This window comes from Hemitrygon akajei, chromosome 18 (genome assembly GCF_048418815.1).
Source record: "Hemitrygon akajei chromosome 18, sHemAka1.3, whole genome shotgun sequence".
NCBI classification, from domain to species: Eukaryota; Metazoa; Chordata; class Chondrichthyes; order Myliobatiformes; family Dasyatidae; genus Hemitrygon; species Hemitrygon akajei.
Genome location: NC_133141.1, coordinates 11876835 through 11894228, shown reverse-complemented (window position 1 = coordinate 11894228; position 17394 = coordinate 11876835). Strand labels below are relative to the sequence as shown.

Sequence of the window (17394 nt, the reverse complement as noted above, 5' to 3'; positions counted from 1 at the left end):
GCCAGCACCTAAGTTATGGATTGAATCTGGATATTGAACCTTGAGGCAGTAGCACTAAAATTTGGACAATGAAGTTGCTTAGCTTCTGTAACTTTTATTTCATTTTCTTCTTTTTAATTGTATGTTTGATTTTAATTCTTTTTGAAAAGTAAGCATTTACTGAAGCACAGGATTTTATTTGTCCATGCATGGCAGAGACTTTGAAAAAACTCAAAGCATCATTCTCTTGGACAGAATAAAAGTTCATTGCAACCTATTCATCTGGGGTGGGTTGTCAGTCTGAGGCTTACAAAGCTTGACTGTCTTGGGTTGGGAAGGCCTAAGACAATGGGGCCAATGTATTTCTTGTAGGTTAATGCAGGCAGAAACCAAATGGCTATCCTCTCTGCCACCAAGTCCTTTCTCTGATAAAAATCAACGTATCTTCCAGTGCTTCTGCCAATGACGTGAAGGCTGTAATGGCATGCAGTGATCTGCACCATGTATAGTACAACTTCAGGTTTTCAGCTTCTGTTTCAAAACAAGTGTTACTGGCTTTTGATTTACTTGTCTTAATAGGGAAGAGATGTAAAGTACTTTGTGCTATAATTATGAAGAAAATTTCTGATATCTTGGCCAATATTTGTTCAGCTTTTAGCTTTGGAAGAGGTATGTGCACTAATTAGATAAAGTTGGAATGAGGGGCATATTTGCAGGGGAGATGTCTGTTTGAGGAAAGGGAAAGGACCGTGAACATAAATGGGTTTAGGTGATTGGAAAAAGTTAAAGAAACAGGTGGCTACAGGCAAATGGATGCTTTGGACTTTTCAACAGCACTCCTGGTAGAGTAGTGTTTAGTGTGAAAATAGCCCCAAACCTGTTCATGAAATGCAACTTAAGTGTTTTGGAAAAGTTAGCAAAAGCCTGCTGGGCACACATTAACTGTTGTGTTTCCTACCATACATTAAGACAGAAGAATTTCCTTGTGTCTGTGGTATTTTTTAGGACAGGTGAAATAAAATTTGCAAATTGCTTTTGTAAATGTAATTTTTTTGCCTTTTTGCTGGAGTATGAATAGTTAGTTTGTGAGCATGTCTTTTGGCCTACACAGGGGAAAGTGACCCTAATTTTGTATCTTAAAATCAGTTTTTCTTTCATTTTAAGTTGTATTACTTAACTGCATAGGGTTGAGTACATCTTTTGATCTGATATCCTGCCTCAGTTGGAGTAGCATTGGTTTTTTATTGTCGCAGGTACTGAGATACAGTGAAAAACTTTTGTGCCATTCCATATCTAAGTACATTAAGGTAGCAAAAAGGAACACACAATGCAAAATATAATGTTTCAGTTGCAAAGAAAGTGTAGTACTGGCAAGTCAATAAAGTGCAAAGGCCAGGACGAGGTAGATTGGACAGTCGAGAGTTCATCTTTCAGCATATGAGAGGTCTGTGCATGAATCTGGTAACAGTGGAGTAGAAACTGGTTACACTTTATAGCTCAAAGTGAGGGAAGGCTGTGAATTTTATTCAATGGAACAGTATTACAAAGTGGGCAAGTTGATGAGCTTTAATATTCAGCAATGCAAAATCTGCCTTTTGAACTAAGTTTGAGATGTGTAAAATGAATAGTACAGCATTTGTAGAAGTGGAGAACCAACCTGGAAATAATTGCTTGATTTTATATGGAAGTAGCTAGGTTTGTGATTTCCAGCATTCAGTTACAGGACCATTTCAGCCCATAGCAGAATTACATTTGTCAGCAGACATTTTATTTCTGCTGACAGAAGTGTTTATTTTCTTGAAGACCCAGCTTTTAACCTTAGTTTTGCACACAAAGTGCTGGAGGAACTCAGTAGGTCTATGGAAAAGAGTAAACAGTCGACAACTCAGGCGGAGACTGTTCATCAAGTTCCTGAGTTTCTCCAGCACTTTGTATACAGTTGGCCCTCCTTATCCGCGGCTTCAACCAACTGCGGATCGGGAAAACCTGAAAGTTCTCTCTCCAGCACTCGTTGCTTGAGCATGTACAGACTATTTTTTCTTGTCATTATTCCCTAAACAATACAGTATGACAACTATTTACATTGTATTGGGTATTATAAGTAATCTAGAAATGACTTAAAAGTACAGACAGTCCCCGGGGTTATGAATGAGTTCCATTCCTGAGTCCATCTTTGTCGGAACAGGTACATCTGGTATTATTTAGCGTCAGTTAGTCAAACGTTTTTCTGAGTATATAGTACATATTTTACCTTTCTATGCATATAAAACACTTAAGAAACATACATATTTCAATAATTTAACCACTGCGTTGTTTAGTAATAATTGTAGCTTTCATCGGTGCAGGGCCTTACACGTTCTCCATTAAAATTGTTCCGATCGTTGACCGACTGTAGCCTAACGCTTTTCCAGTGACCAATGGCGTTTCACCTCTTTCCGATCGCTTTATTACTTCCACCTTATTTTCAATTGCGATTGTGATTATTTTCATGAACAGAAACACTGTGGATTCAGAGCTGCATCGCCAGGTCCTAATGTCCACATGTTAAAAAGTCCGGGGTTCTGCTGGGTCCTAAAGACCACCGCACTGATTAATGTTAAGTAAGGGACTTGAGCATCCGCGAATTTTGGTATCCGTGGGTGGGGTGGGGGGGGTCTTGGAACCAATCCCCCGCGGATAAGGAGGGCCGACTGTATATTGCTTAGATTCTCAGTATCTGCAGATTTTCTCGTGTTTAACCTTAGTTTGCCGACATAGCCTTCCTTGTCTTTCTTGGGTCAAACCATTTGCTTCTCCTTGCTATAGAAATGCCTTTGACCTGTTACTTTGGAGAATTTGTATCATATCAAAATAAAAGGTGTTTTTTTTTTAAAACAAAACTGCTGCTCATTGTCTTTTTCATGGCCATTTTTTGAGCACTCCAAGATCCTGTACTTGAGCAAAAAGCTGATGTAGTTAAATAACTCAGGGAAAATAAAAATATGTGGTATACCCCTATTCGAACACTCATCTGCACCATAGTACTCTAGCTGCTCAATCTAATCAGTCCCATAAACTGGCAGGATCAGAGAATTGCTAGACACTCCAGGCGCTGAACTACTTACCAGAAAGAATGCAAGAACTCTTATTAATGCTTTTGAAAAGTGGTACTGGTCTGATGTTGTTGAAAGATGTGGGCTTATGTCAGTAGCCAAGCAAATAAAGTTTGAGCTGTGCTGTTGACTCTTAATTCTTTGGAATACAGAGCTCCTAGGCCCCTTGAAACCAAACGTGATCTTCATGATACAAATAGTGCTGGAAGTAATCAAGTCAGCTGGGACTCTGGAAAAAGATGTGGTTATTGCTTTAGGTCAATGACATATTCAAATTTCCAGCATCTCTTTTTATTTATTTACAGCATGTCTTCTATTGGCTGGACTAACTAATGAACAGAATGCTGCTGGGTGGATATCATTTTATTCTCTGGGTACGGGAGACCCATTTGTGAAAACAAGCACACATCCCATTGTATTGCACCTGGTTGCTTTTCAACATTGGCGCATGCTTTAAGCTCTGTTTCCTTTAAACGATCCCAAACATTGAAATATCATGTAACACTCTGGAATCTTACCTAATGAATAGGTTCTTTATTTGACCTTAGCATGGTCATAAGATTAATTATAAGGACTGCTTGAGTTCTGAATACCAGTGTAAGGGATGTCAGCAATAAACCCTGAAAAAGTCTTATCAGTATGGGGTACAGGTGGCATTGTTAGGCAGGCCTTGTGAGTTTGTGTGCTGATTGGATTGAGACACAGATGCTCTGTGATATAATTAAAATAAAAGAAGCCGGAGGGACTGGAGTGCTTCTGTTCCTATATTATAAAGATGGAAATATGCAATATTTTACAAACCATTTGAAGCTCTTTTTGTGGTTTACTTTAAGGCAGTGATCACAGAGTGGATTCCTAACACCAGGAGCCAGGGATAGCTTTAGTTCATTTGAAATTAGGTACATTGCCAGACTTCCTGCATGTCAGATTCTGATTTGCTGTTAACGGACTTGGACATGCCTTTGAATGTAAAATGAAATTTGTCAGCATTTTGATTGAAACAAAACATTCCACCTTGGTTCTTTATTTTGTTTATAAGACATTGTGGTCAAGAAATGTAAAAATTACAAACAGAATGAGAAATAGAGAAAGAATAAAGGCATTTGTGCAAAAGCAATAATCCACACTTCTGGAGAATAAAATTTGTATACAAGTTGATCATTGTAACATGAATTTCTGAATAACCTTATTTAAAGGTGCTGTGTACTTGTAACTGGTGCTGCAGATATGGATTAATGCGTTTGCTTTTCAGGTTATTCCTGCTGTTCATCCTGTAGAAAATGTGACATCTTCCACGCCAACCGACCCAACAAAGGCCTGCTGCCACTCCAGACCTGTCAATGGCATAGTCAACAGGTACTGTATTATTTTATTATTGATATAGAAATTGTTCCAGGGTGCAGTTTGCCCCTAAAGTGGAACGGGACTGGAAAAAAATATGATGCACTTTAAAAAAACATTTATTGTTGAAGGTGTGAGCTTATCATTCTTTCTAAATTGTGATTGTAAGCAAATAGACATAATCTTGAAGCCATAGTAATAACAGAAGTAGAGTATATGCAGATATACCCAGTAATTTGACTTGAAGAAATAACAGGCACATGGATAATAAAGGATTAGAAGGATATGGGCTGAAAACTGGCAAATGGGTCTAGCATGGGCGCAATGGGCCTGTGATCCTGTTTCTGTATTGTATGACTTTGTCAAGCAATGATACCTAACAAGAGAAAATCCAAGTATCGCCTCCTGACATTCAGTGGCATTGCCATCTCTGTCAATATCCCAGAGATTAACATTGACCAGTGATTGAAAAGAGGAGCCATGTGCATACGTGGCTTTGAGCAGGTCAGAGACTAGGAATCTTGCAGCACATGTCTCACCTAACTTGCTAAAGTCTGTCAAGTCAGGAGTGTAATGGAATGCTGAAACAAGAGAAAATCTGCGGATGCTGGAAATCCAAGCAACACATACAAAATGTCATCAGGGCAGTCCTGATGAAGGGTCTTGGCCCAAAATGTGAAGTGTACTTTTTTCCATAGATGCTGCCTGGTGTGCTGAGTTCCTCCAACACTGTGTGTGCGCGCATGCGCGCACCACTTGCCCAGATAAGTGAGGCTTCAACACTGAAGAAGCTGAATACCATCCAGGATATAGCAGCCCACTTTGTAGGCATGCCATTTACAACCATTCACTCATTCTGCTGTGGTAGCAGTTGATGCTATCTATAGGATATACTGCAGAAACTCACCATACTGACATACAATACTTATCAAACCCATGACATCTGTCAATTGCCAGGATAAGGTCAGCATAAGCTCTAGGTTTACTACTATTTGAAGTTGTCCTCAAAGGCAAATGCCATCTTGATTGGGAAATTGTGATAGGAATGGGAGATGGAATTTAAACAAGTGCAAAGTGTTGCATTTTGGAATGTTAAAACAGGGCAGGAGCTGTACAGTAAATGTTAGGACCCTAGAGAATCAGAGTCAGTAAACAGTTGACATTTCAGACTGAGATGTCGACTATTTAGTCTTTTCCATAGATGCTGCCTGGCTTGCTGAATTCCTCCAGCATTTTGTGTGTGTTGCTTTGGATTTTCAATATCTGCAGATTTTCTCGTGTTTGTGAATCAGAATCAGGTTTAATGTCACTGCCATATGTTGTGAAATTTGCTGTCTTAACTGCAGCAGTACAATGCAATACATAATAATTGAGAAAAAAATGAATTACCATGGAGAGAGAGATAGATATATAGTTAAATAAGTAGTGCAAAAATTTAAAAAAAAAAGTTGTGAGGTAGTGTCCATAGGAGTTTGTCCATTCAGAAATCGGATGGCAGAGGGGAAGAAGCTGTTCGTTGAATTGTTGAGTGTGTGCCTTCAAGCTCCTGTACCTCATTCCTGATGGTAACATTGAGAAGAAGGCATGTCCTGGGTGATGGAGGTCCTTAATGATGGATGCTGTCTTCTTGAGGCATTGCTCCTTAAGATATCCTGGATACCATGGAAGCTAGTGCTAATTAAGTTTACAACTCTCTACAGCTTATTTTGATCCTGTACATTAGCTCCCCCAATACCAGACAGTGATGCAGCCAGTTAGAATGCTTTCCATGGCACATCTGTAGAGAATGTTGTAGAATGGAGACACCTAGGGGTATAAATACATTGTTCCCTGAAAGTGTTAACACTATAGATACAGCAGTAGAGATGGTGCATGCCATGCTTGCCTTCATACAGGAGGACAAGACCTTGATGAACTGTTGATAAGGTCCTTTGTGGTAGGCTCACCCAGAAGATTAAGATGCATGGTGTCCACAAAGGCTTGGCCATTTGGATTCAGAATTGGCTTGCCCATAGAGGATAGAGGATAGAAGTTGGTGGGTCACATTCTGACTGGAGGTCTGTGACTAGTAGTGTGAGATCATGCACTTTGGAAGGAATAATAGAAGAGCAGATTATTATTTAAATGGTGAAAGATTGCAGTATGCTGTTGTGCAGAGGGACTTGGGAGTGCTTGTTCATGAATTGCAAAAAGTTGGCTTGCAGGTACAAAAGGTTATTAAGAAGGCAAACGGAATGTTGGCCTTCATTACTAGAGGGATTGAATTCAAGAGCAGGGAGGTCATGCTGCAACTATACAGGGTGCTGGTGAGGCCGCACCTGGAGTACTGTGTGCAGTTCTGGTCTCCGTACGTGAGGAAGGATATATTGGCTTTGGAGGCAGTGCAGAGGAGGTTCACCAGGTTGATACCAGGGATGAAGGGATTAACCTATGAGGAGAGATTGAGTCGCCTGGGACTATACTCTGGAGTTCAGAAGAATGAGCGGGGATCTTATAGAAACATACAAAGTTTTGAAAGGGAGAGACAAGATAGAAGTAGGAAAGCTGTTTCCATTTGTAGGTGAGAGTAGAACTAGGGGACATTGCCTCAAGATTCAGGATAGAAGATTTAGGACGGAGTTGAGGAGAAACTGTTTTTCCCAGAGAGTGGTGAATCTGTGGAATTCTCTGCCCAGGGAAGCAGTTGAGGCTTCTTCACTAAATATATTTAAGAAACAGTTCGATAGGTTTTTACATAGTAAGGGAATTGAGGGTTATGGGAAAAGGCAGGTAGATGGAGCTGAGTTTACGGACAGATCAGCCATGATCTTAATTGAATGGTGGGGCAGGCTCGATGGGCCAGATAGCCTACTCCTGCTCCTATTTCTTGTGTTCTGTTGGGGACATAATGGGACCTCTGCTGTTTGTGATATTTGTAAATGGATGAAAACACTGATGGTACATAAACTGGTGGTGTGTGGATAGAAAGATTGCCAAAGGATACAGCAGGATATAAATCAGTTTTAGATATGGGTAGAGAAATGACAGATGGAGTTTAATCCAGCCAAATGTGAGGTGTTGCACTTTGAGGGACCAAATGTAAAGGGACATTACACAGTTAATGGCAAGACCCTTAACAGTGTTCATGTACAGAGGGACCCAAGTTCATTTCTCCCTGAAAGCAGCCTCACAAGCTGAGGGGTGGTTAAAAGGGCATATATCATGCTTGTCTTTATGAGTTGAGCTGCATCTCTAGAATTTTATTTATTTCATATTGGAAAGATGCAGAAGGTTTGGAAAGGGTACAGAAGAGGTTTATCAAGATGCTGACTGGATTAGAGGACACGTGCTCCAAGGAGAGGTTGGACAAACTTGGGTTGTTTTCTCTGGAAAGAAGCTTATAAAATTATGAGAAGCATAGATGGCGTTGACAGCTGGTATCATTTTTTTTGTACCTGTATTGAAATATCTAAACTTAGAGCACATGCATTTAAGGTGAGAGAAGATGTGTTGGGGTAAGTTTTCTTTACATAAGGGTGGGTACCTGGAATGCACTGTCAGGGCTGATGGTGGAGGCAGTTATGATGGAGGTATTTAAGAGACTTAAATAGGCACATGAATATGCAGAGAAGTGAGTGATCTGGGCCGTGTAGGCAGAAGAGATTAATAATTAGGTGTCATAGCGTGATGACTTTGGCACAGCACTATAGCCAGAAGGACCTGGCCCTGTTCTGTACTGTTTTATTTTCTAGATCCCACTTGAATTTTGTGTGCATTTCTGGATGCTATTCTATAAGAAGGATGTGGTTTTTCTAAAGAGGATGCAGAAATAGTCCCCAAGTATGATGCTGGGTCTTGACGGCTTGAGTTATAAGGAGAGAAGAAATGGGTCTCTCCTTTTAACCCAAGCCTTCAAGTCCCAGCAATGGGAACTGTTATTACTGGAGCAAAAGAGACTGAGGCAGCCTTACTGAGATTTATAAGATTGTGAGGAGTATATTTTTCCCAGTCAGAGAGCAGTGGGAAAATGGAATGAGTTGCCAGAGAAAGTGGTAAAGGTGGAAACAAATACAACATTTAATAAGGGGCATTTGGACAGGTGTAGTAGATAGGAAACATTTAGAGGGATATGGGACTAGCTCAGGCTGGCACCTTAGGCATGGACTATTGTTGCCAAAGTGCCTCTTTTTGTGCAGTATAATTCTCAAGACTATAATGAAATTGGTGTAGGGCTATAAAATCGTAGCAATATTTCTTCCTATTTGTAATAGTATTTTGTACTGGAGTTGTCTTAATTATTGTCCATGTGGAGTTCATCTATTGGGTGAGGTCACAAAAACCTGAACAGTGTACTTAATCTTGGTGGTATTAATGAAAAGGTCCAAGCCTCAACCAGCTGCTTGCCCAGTCTGTGGACAAGGTCTACTTAGCTAATTTTGTATCTTTAAACTCTCATTTCCTTCAGTTTTCTTATAATGGCTATTTTATCTGTGTATACCTCTTCCGGGTAAAATACAGTGAGACTGATGCTGCGTGGCTTGCAGAAACTTCACTGCACAGGACTGAGCTCACTGGATTGTACACCAGCTTAGTTGATGTACCAATTTACATTCCCCTCACCGAGTTCCAAGAGAGAAGGGAGACATTGAGTATATTAGAATTTGGTGCTTTGTCATAACATCAAGTTGTTGACACACGACGCAACTTGTATCTTCTTTGTACTTGGAACTTGGTGAGGGGAATGTAACCTCAATGATACACAGATGGAAAACTTAATCAGTTAAGGGAATAAAATGGTGAAATCTTGCTTGCTTTATCTGCTTTGAGCAAAGTAATTATTTGAACATGCCTGCAGCAAGTTGGTGGTGATGAAATGCCCATGTTTTTAAACTTCAAATTCATATTTAAATTTTCCTAATGTTGTGACTAATTTAAGCTTCTGTATTTAAAAGTACTTACTGACATCTAGTCCATATACTAGGCACCCACCTAGGCAACTCAGAACATTTTTCTGTTAATACCAAGACTATATGTAGTGTTGGTTATTGTGGCCCTTGTGTATTTCAACATCTGTGCTGTAACTCATTGACAAGGCAGACTGTCAGCAGTACATGAAATGCAAACTGCATCAATTGCAAGTATGTTGCCCTTGATGCAGAGCGTACATGTGGTCTAGGTTTTTTTTAAGGATTTCCAAAATTAGCTAATGTTTTTCTACTTTGCCGAAGTGTCTTTTTTCAGTCAAGTAACCAGATAGCTATAATTAAATATTAATAGAACATCTCAGTATGCCCTATCACTGTTTTGGCATATTTTATTACAAGTGACACACTCGTGTTGACAAATAGGGAAATACACTTCTGGTTGTTCTATCACTAATTCTTAAAGCAGGACTTTAACAGACTCTCACTTTAAGCATGTGCTGCATAATCACTGGATTGGACTATCAGTGCCAAACAACTACTAGTCACTGAAGCGACATTACATAGGGTGTTCTCTGATGCCTTTGCTTTGCATTCTTGATGTCGTAGCTGGTCTTATCAAAATATGTACTGATTAGCTCTAATTTGTACAGTTACATTGTGGTGCACACTTGAGTTTGGTACTTGCACTTTGTAGTACCACAAAAGGAAAAGAACTGTTAAATTAGCGTGAATAAATGTGGACACATGCTCTGGACCTGATAGCTTATAACTTTGAGATGCAAAAGGAGTGACTGCATGGATGTGGATCCATTCAGATGACATTACAAAATTGTCCAGATTTTAGAGTAGTCCCAGCAGAATGCGAGGTAGCAAAGTTAGCATTATACACTATAGGTTTAGAAAAGAGACAAAATGGAAAGTTACCAAACCGCTGGTAAAATAAAGTCACAAGAGACTGTAAATGCTGGAATCTGCACCAAAAGCCCCCTCTTTTACATGGCCTTGTTATGGCAGGAGAAAGATCCATTTTTTATTCTATACCCCTGTTCATTTTGTATAACCTTCAGCTTCCTCCTCCCTCCTTGGCTTTCTCTGCTCCAAGGAAAGTAAGTGCACCTGGTGCAGTCCATCCCAGGCAATGTTTTTATAAATCTTCTCTACACCCTGTACAGAGAAAATAATTATACTGTCTTATCCAATAGCCCCCTTTGGTGCAATTCATGGCCTTCCTATAGTGTGTTGACCAGAACTGCACACTGTACTTGTGTGGTCTAGACAAAATCATCTACAGTTATACCATAACCTCCATGTTCTTGTATTCCATGAAGGCAACCTTGCTGCCTTCACTATATCTATCTCTGCTACCACTTTGAGGGTAGACTTGAGTACAAGGACAGTTGTGTACCTCACTTTTCTCCATTCTGGTAATTATGTCTTGAAAGAACCATCACTTATTCAGACATTGTTGAACTTGTGTGTTAAATGGGTGGATGCACTTGTTTTTCACAGAATTGGGGAATCAAGAATTAGAGGGCATAGGTTTAAGGTTAGAGGAAAAGGTTTAATGGGAAGTAGAGGGGCATTTTTTTGGTAGAGCATGGTAGATATATGGAGTCAGTTGCAGGAGAAGTGGTTGGGGCAGGTACAATAACATCTTTTAAAAGACAATGGATAGGTACATAGGAAAGGTTTAGAGGATATGGACCAAATGGAGGCAAATAGGACTAGCTTGAATTGGCATCTTGACTAATTGGGCTGGATGGCTTCTTTCTGTGCTGTATGATGCTGTGTTTAAGTTGTGGCCTTTTTTGTGTGTGCTTGTTAACCAAGGCGGTTACGTCATAAATCTATGTTGACTCTGCTCAACTCTGTTGTTCTTTCAACATGTTACATTAGTTTTTACAGATACCAGAATTTTCCTGACCACTGCCATTAACATATGGCATTGTGCATGCATATAAGATACTTGTAGGATTGATAGGTTAATTGCTGAGAAGCTATTTTCTGTAGATGCAGGATGTAGGTGAGGAAAGTAATCTTGGGTTTAGGAGTTTGCGATTTATGCTTGAGGTGAGATGTTTCTTTAAACAGAAGTTTGTAAATCTTTGGAGTTCACCAATAAAAGAAAACAAGTAAATCTGTGGATGTTGCAGTCTGAAATGAAAACAGAAATCAGTCCTTGATGAAGGGTTTTGGACATGAGGCATCCTTTCTATAGATGCTGCTTGTCTGCTTGAGCTCTTCCAGCATTTCTGTTTTGTTTTTAGATTTGCCACCACAACTGAGGGGCATAGTGTTATAGTCTCTTTGGAGATTATATCATTTAAAATAGATGAAAAGAGACTGAATTCTTTATATAGTCTTTGAGTATTTTCAAGTTTAGATGGATTTTTTGGAGTCTAAGGATATCTGATGATATGAAGGGCAGGAAAATGGACAAGGCACTCTATCTTACTGAACAAGTGCAAGGAAGCAGATAATCTGGCTCGTATTATAAACTCTAAAGAACATTTTTTTTATTTCTTCAGTGACTTGCCAAGTAGGCAACTGGTTGCTTTTCGGAAATTCTCTTTGAAAGTACCATTTAAGATTAGGTAATGACTGGGGAATTTCATGTTGCTCTTCTAGCGTAGATTAATTGTATGGTGTTAAATGTTGTATCCATTTTTATGAACATATTAATAGAAACTCAGATAGGTTCTAGGTTGTGAAAGTTAGTGTTTTTTCAGCATTGCTGTGTCAAATGTTACCATCTTTTCCTTGGTACAGCAATTTCTATCTGCTGGAAGAAATGAAAATCTAGAACTAATTTGTAATCATTTATCTAAAATTGTGCAACTTTGGCACTCTTGGAAAAGAGGACTGGGAATTAAACTTTTATGTTAAGAATAGAGTAGTAGAGAGCTAATTGTTATTATTTTTGAGGATGAGTTGTTGGCTTATTTAAGCAGATTTTTCTTTTTTGCGGAATATGGATTAAAGGTGAGTCAGTTATATCTCTGATGGTTACTGACAGGATGGAATTAGCAATTCAACTCACTGGTTGTCTTGCAGCTAAAGAACAGCCTCCAGAAATCAGCCTGCCAGTGAGTGTTAGGGCCATAATTTGAGCTTTGGCTAGGCATTGTGCAGTTGAGAAAATACTTCATTGCATTTGATATAAATGTCCCTTGTTCACAATATTGATGTGGTTTATATTAAAATTAAACTATTGAAGCAAACACTGTCTTAATACTTGCATATACTGTGTTCCTCCTTGCAGTGTTCACAGCTTGCTTCCTGACAGCAATTCAGCTGACAGCTCGGATGCTGAAGAGCGACTAAATAAAAAGCAGAGGTTGAATACATTGTCTGCATCCTGCAATACCACTTGCACTGCAGCTCGGGTTCGTCCACTACTAGCTTGTAAAAAGCGGAGGCTCATCAGACCCAATAATATTCAGCCACTTAACCAGAAGGTGAGTTGAAAAAGTCTACGGTAAATGAAAATGGTAACCTGTTTCAGTTCAGTGTTTCAGATTACAGATTCTCATTTAATATTGTGAATGAGCATGGTAAAGAGAGATTTAAATACTTTGCCACTTGGAATGGCTGAGATGGAGATGTTGAACAAATGTAGGGGTCTAATGAAAATAAAAGGCTGTGGCAGAGGAGTTGGTTTTGGGCTGGTAAGCAGAGGCATAGATAAGTAACTTCGTACCAGCTGGAAATCTCAATGTACAGAAACATCCTATGTTTTCAGTGAGAATTTGTATCAATGAATTAAAATTGTAAACTAACAAATTGTGGTGTGCTTAATGTTACATTCATAGAAACAGTAAAAGCACAAATCCTTGATGCTTGTTTTAATCGCGATTTCCATAGATTCCTGAAAAATCTGCACGTTCAAGCTTACATAAATGTGATGTACCAACACTGAAGCAGCAGACTTGTCACAATGGGATAGTGGTGTTGCCCAGTGTTTATTTGGGGTTTTTTTTGTCATGGATTTACAGAGATAATTTTCAAAATTGAACTTTGTTTTCAATATTGAAGTTTTTCAAGATTAGAGAGGAAATTTACAAAATTAAACAGTTATTTCTGGCAAAGGGGTCAGATCCCATTAGATATCAGTTAAAAGCCAGATACTAAAAACTAAGGGGGAAATCTAGTGCCATCTTTCTGGTAAAGTTGAATTGAGCAAATTGTATGAAATATCTTAAATGTTTGAGAATTAGGCCTGCCTTAAGAGCTCCTGGAGACAGCAGTAGAGTAAGGAAACACAGAAACATAGAAAACCTACAGCATAATACAGGCCCTTTGGCCCACAATGATATGCCGGACATGTATTTACTTTAGAAATTACCACAGGTTACCCATAGCCCTCTATTTTTCTAAGCTCCAGAAGTCTCTTAAATGACCCTATCATATCTGCCTCCACCACCATTGCCGGCAGCCCATTCATAGAAACATAGAAAACCTACAGCACAATACAGGCCCTTCAGCCCACAAAGGTGTGCCAAACATGTCCCTACCTTAGAGATTACTAGGCTTACCCATAGCCCTCTAGGTTTTCTAAGCTCCATGTACCTATCCATAAGTCTCTTAAAAGATTTTATTGTATCCGCCTCCACCACCATTGCCGGCAGCCCATTCCACACACTCACCACTCTGCGCAGAAAAAACTTACCCCTGATATCTCCTCTGTACCTACTCCCCAGCACCTTAAATCTGTGTCCTCTTGTGGCAACCATTTCAGTCCTGGGAAAAAGCCTCTGACTATCCACACGATCAATACCTCTCATCCTCCACCGCTCCCAAGGAGAAAAGGCCGAGTTCACTCAACCTGTTTTCATAAGGCATGCTCCCCGATCCAGGCAATGTCCTTGTAAATCTCCTCTGCACCCTTTTTATGGCTGATGGATAGTTTTTAAGGAGATGGATAGTTGAGTTTGGTTGATAGGGAGATAGCAAAGAAATGAAAGTCGATTGGGCAATTGATTATGATCTACAGAATATTTCTAATTCACTGTTGGAAATGAGCACAAGCAGCAAAATTTGTCAGTATTGCTCATCATAGGTTGTCCTTGAAAATGCTGCGGTAACAATCAAAAAGACCACTCAGGTTGTGGGAAGAGAAAACTGACTGTTTCCAGCATTTTCTGTCTTTAGATTTCCTGCATCTGCAATTTTTAAAACTATTAATTTGAAAACGACACATTCTTTAATCAGTGGAATCCCAAGTGTTTCAATTATCCAAAAAAAAGGAATTTCTGGTTTTTAATGTTTAAATGAAGATGTCTTCAGAAGTTTGTTTCAGAAATGGGAGTTCCTGGAATAGTTAACTTGAGAAGGGCAGTTTGTTCTTTAGAGATTTTTAAGCAATATTTGCATCAAAACCAAAAGTCCCAATGAAGGGTCTCAGCCCAAAACATTCACTGTTTATTTCCCTCTGTAGATGTTGCTTGACTTTCTGATTTTTTTCCCCAGTATTTTGCATGTGTTGCATCAAAACATGTACCAGCCTATTATCATATCAAAAAGTGAGCTTAGTCATAACTACATGATATTCAAGTGCATTACACCAATCGCCATTAACATCCTGGGGAACATAACTGCACAAATATACTGACTCCAGAAGTGTGTCAGAAGTTAGTATTCTCTGCAAACGACATGGTTCCTGCTTATCAATGAGTCAGAGATCCTTGACTCTGCACGTGACTCAATGAATGCAGCTTCAATACCAAGAGGCTAGCAGCACCGTGGGCAAAATAGCTCAATGGATTGAAACCCCGTTCATCAAGTTAAACATTGCTCCTCTCTGTTACCGTGTCCTGACTGACGCATTTCATTTGCAAAATGCATTGCAGCTAGTTTTGCCATTCTGGCTGCATCTTCCAACCGTATGACTTGTATCCCTTTGGACAAATGCAGCAGGTGCATGGAGCACTCATCTACAAAGTTCACAAAATTTATAGATAGTTTGCCATGATAAAGCAGTACAAATATAGTCATGTTGCCTGTAGAATGCAGTATAGCTACTTTCCTGTATTACTCTGACATTACCGTTGAGTCCTGTAACACCAGAATGGACAAGTGCAGTAGATAAATGGCAACACTACATATTCAGGTTTACCTTCAAGTTGCACACTATCCTGACCTGGAAGTGTATTGGTGGTACTTGATCATCATTGGATGTTAGAAGTAGCTTCACCAGAAGCCTTCAGCTGTTCAAAGAGCTAACAAGCTACCACCTTCAAAGGCAGTTAGGCGAGCCTTGCTTGCTATTTATTTGTGTAAAGTGATCTTTTTTTTAAAAAAAAGCACAGGTGCAGGACTGAAAGAATAGAAAGATCCCATTGGCAGACTGTCTGCTTTTCTTTATGGATCACATGTTTCTTGTGTGTTCTGAAAATTGGCTGTGTGTATGTGCAATGTTTCATCAAAGCAACTGTTACTACTTAATTTAAGAAGATCATAAACAGTCCTGTAAGTTGAAATGAGCTTAAAGACTTGGGAACTCTTAGGCAAAACGCTAAGTCTACTTCTACTGTTCTGTCTACTTTGCCCTATCACCAATGTGCAGTGGGAAGGATGTTAAGGTTTGAATTTGCCAAAGGGGCGACCTGATAGAAGTATATAAAATTATAAACAGGATGGATGGGTAGGCAGTTGGTCTTTTTCTCAGGGTGGAAATGTCTGGAAAACATAGGTTTAGGTTGGAGGGACTAGTTTACAGGAGATTTACAAGGCAATTCTTTTTATGCTGAAGTGCTTGGTGTGCACGGACATGGGAGGTAATGAAGGCAAATATGATCTTCTGAAGGACTCTCAGGAATGCAGGTACGGCTTCTTTAAGTGGAATGTCCATGGCCATGGCTGGAAGAGAGGTCGTGGGGGAAGACTTTAAGCCATACTAAAATGTCAGGATGTAAAATACTCTACCCAGTATTTTGTTAGCAAATGTACATGCAGTCACTGGAGAACAAGGTTGAGGAGCTAAGGGCAAGATTGCTGTATAGGAAGGAAATAAGGAATTGCTGTGTTCTGTGTTTCACGGAGACGTGGCTCACTCCAGACAAGCTGAATACGTTGGTTAGACCTGAGGGCATCTTGATACACTGGATGGACCTTACCGTTGATTTAAAGAGGGCAAAAGGTGGGGGTTTGTGTTTCATGGTATCCTCTTTGTAGTGCTCAGACATAGTGGTCTTGTTGCACTCTTGTTCCCCGACCTGCAACATTTAATGATTAAGTGCATCTGTTCTGCTTATCAAGAGAGTTCTCCTCCATGATCCTGATTGCATTTTATATGCCATCAAAGGCTGATGTTAAGCAAGCATTTGATGTATTGACTGCTGCAATTAGCAACAACCTACCCCATCACCTTTCAACTAATTGCCAGGGACTTCAATCAAGCCTGCATGAAGGAATATCTGTCCTGCCCAGTTATCATTGACATTATCACCTGCAACAGCAGGTGTCCCAACACACTCGACCAGTGCTATTCTGCAACCAGGAATGCTTACCATTCCATACCTAGACTGAATTTAGGGAAAATTGATAATCTGGCTATTCTCCTACCTGTATACATGCAGAGACTAAAGAGCAGGGCTCCAGAGGTAAGGACAACAACAAGGTGGTTACAGGAGCGACTATGGGATTGCTTTGAGTCAGTGGACTGTACCATGTTCAAGTACTCATCAGAGGATCTGAACAAATACCCTGTAGTTGTCACAGATTTTACAAGGTCAGTTGTGGGTGAGTGTGTTCCAACAAAATAATTCAGAGTCTACCCCATCCGGAACCTTGGATGAACCAAAAGATCCACTATCTGCTGAGGGCCAGATCAGTGGAATTCAGGTCTGGCAGTCAATTAAAATACAAGAGATCCAGGTATGATCTCCAGAAAGCCACCTCATGTACAAAGTGGGAATTGCAGACCAAACTCGAATCATTGAAGGATGCTCGATAGCTGTGGCAGGGGTTGAATGCTATCACCTACAAAGTAAAACCAGGCGACATATGTGACAACAAGGTTTTGCTTCCAGAGTAGCTCAATGCCTTTTATGCTCGCTTCGACCAACAGAAAATGGAGG

At 39.8% G+C, this 17394-nt stretch overlaps 1 protein-coding gene across 7 annotated transcripts in view; it reads left to right on the top strand.

Annotated features, from left to right (window-relative positions):
• Positions 1-17394, top strand: part of LOC140741086 (KAT8 regulatory NSL complex subunit 1-like) — a 174837-nt gene that overhangs the window by 104419 nt on the left and 53024 nt on the right. For all 7 annotated transcript variants that reach the window (XM_073070808.1, XM_073070809.1, XM_073070813.1 and 4 more), the window contains 2 exons: positions 4324-4427; positions 12579-12774. In XM_073070808.1, the coding sequence (XP_072926909.1) occupies positions 4324-4427; positions 12579-12774 (300 nt within the window). The remainder of the gene's footprint in view (positions 1-4323; positions 4428-12578; positions 12775-17394) is intronic.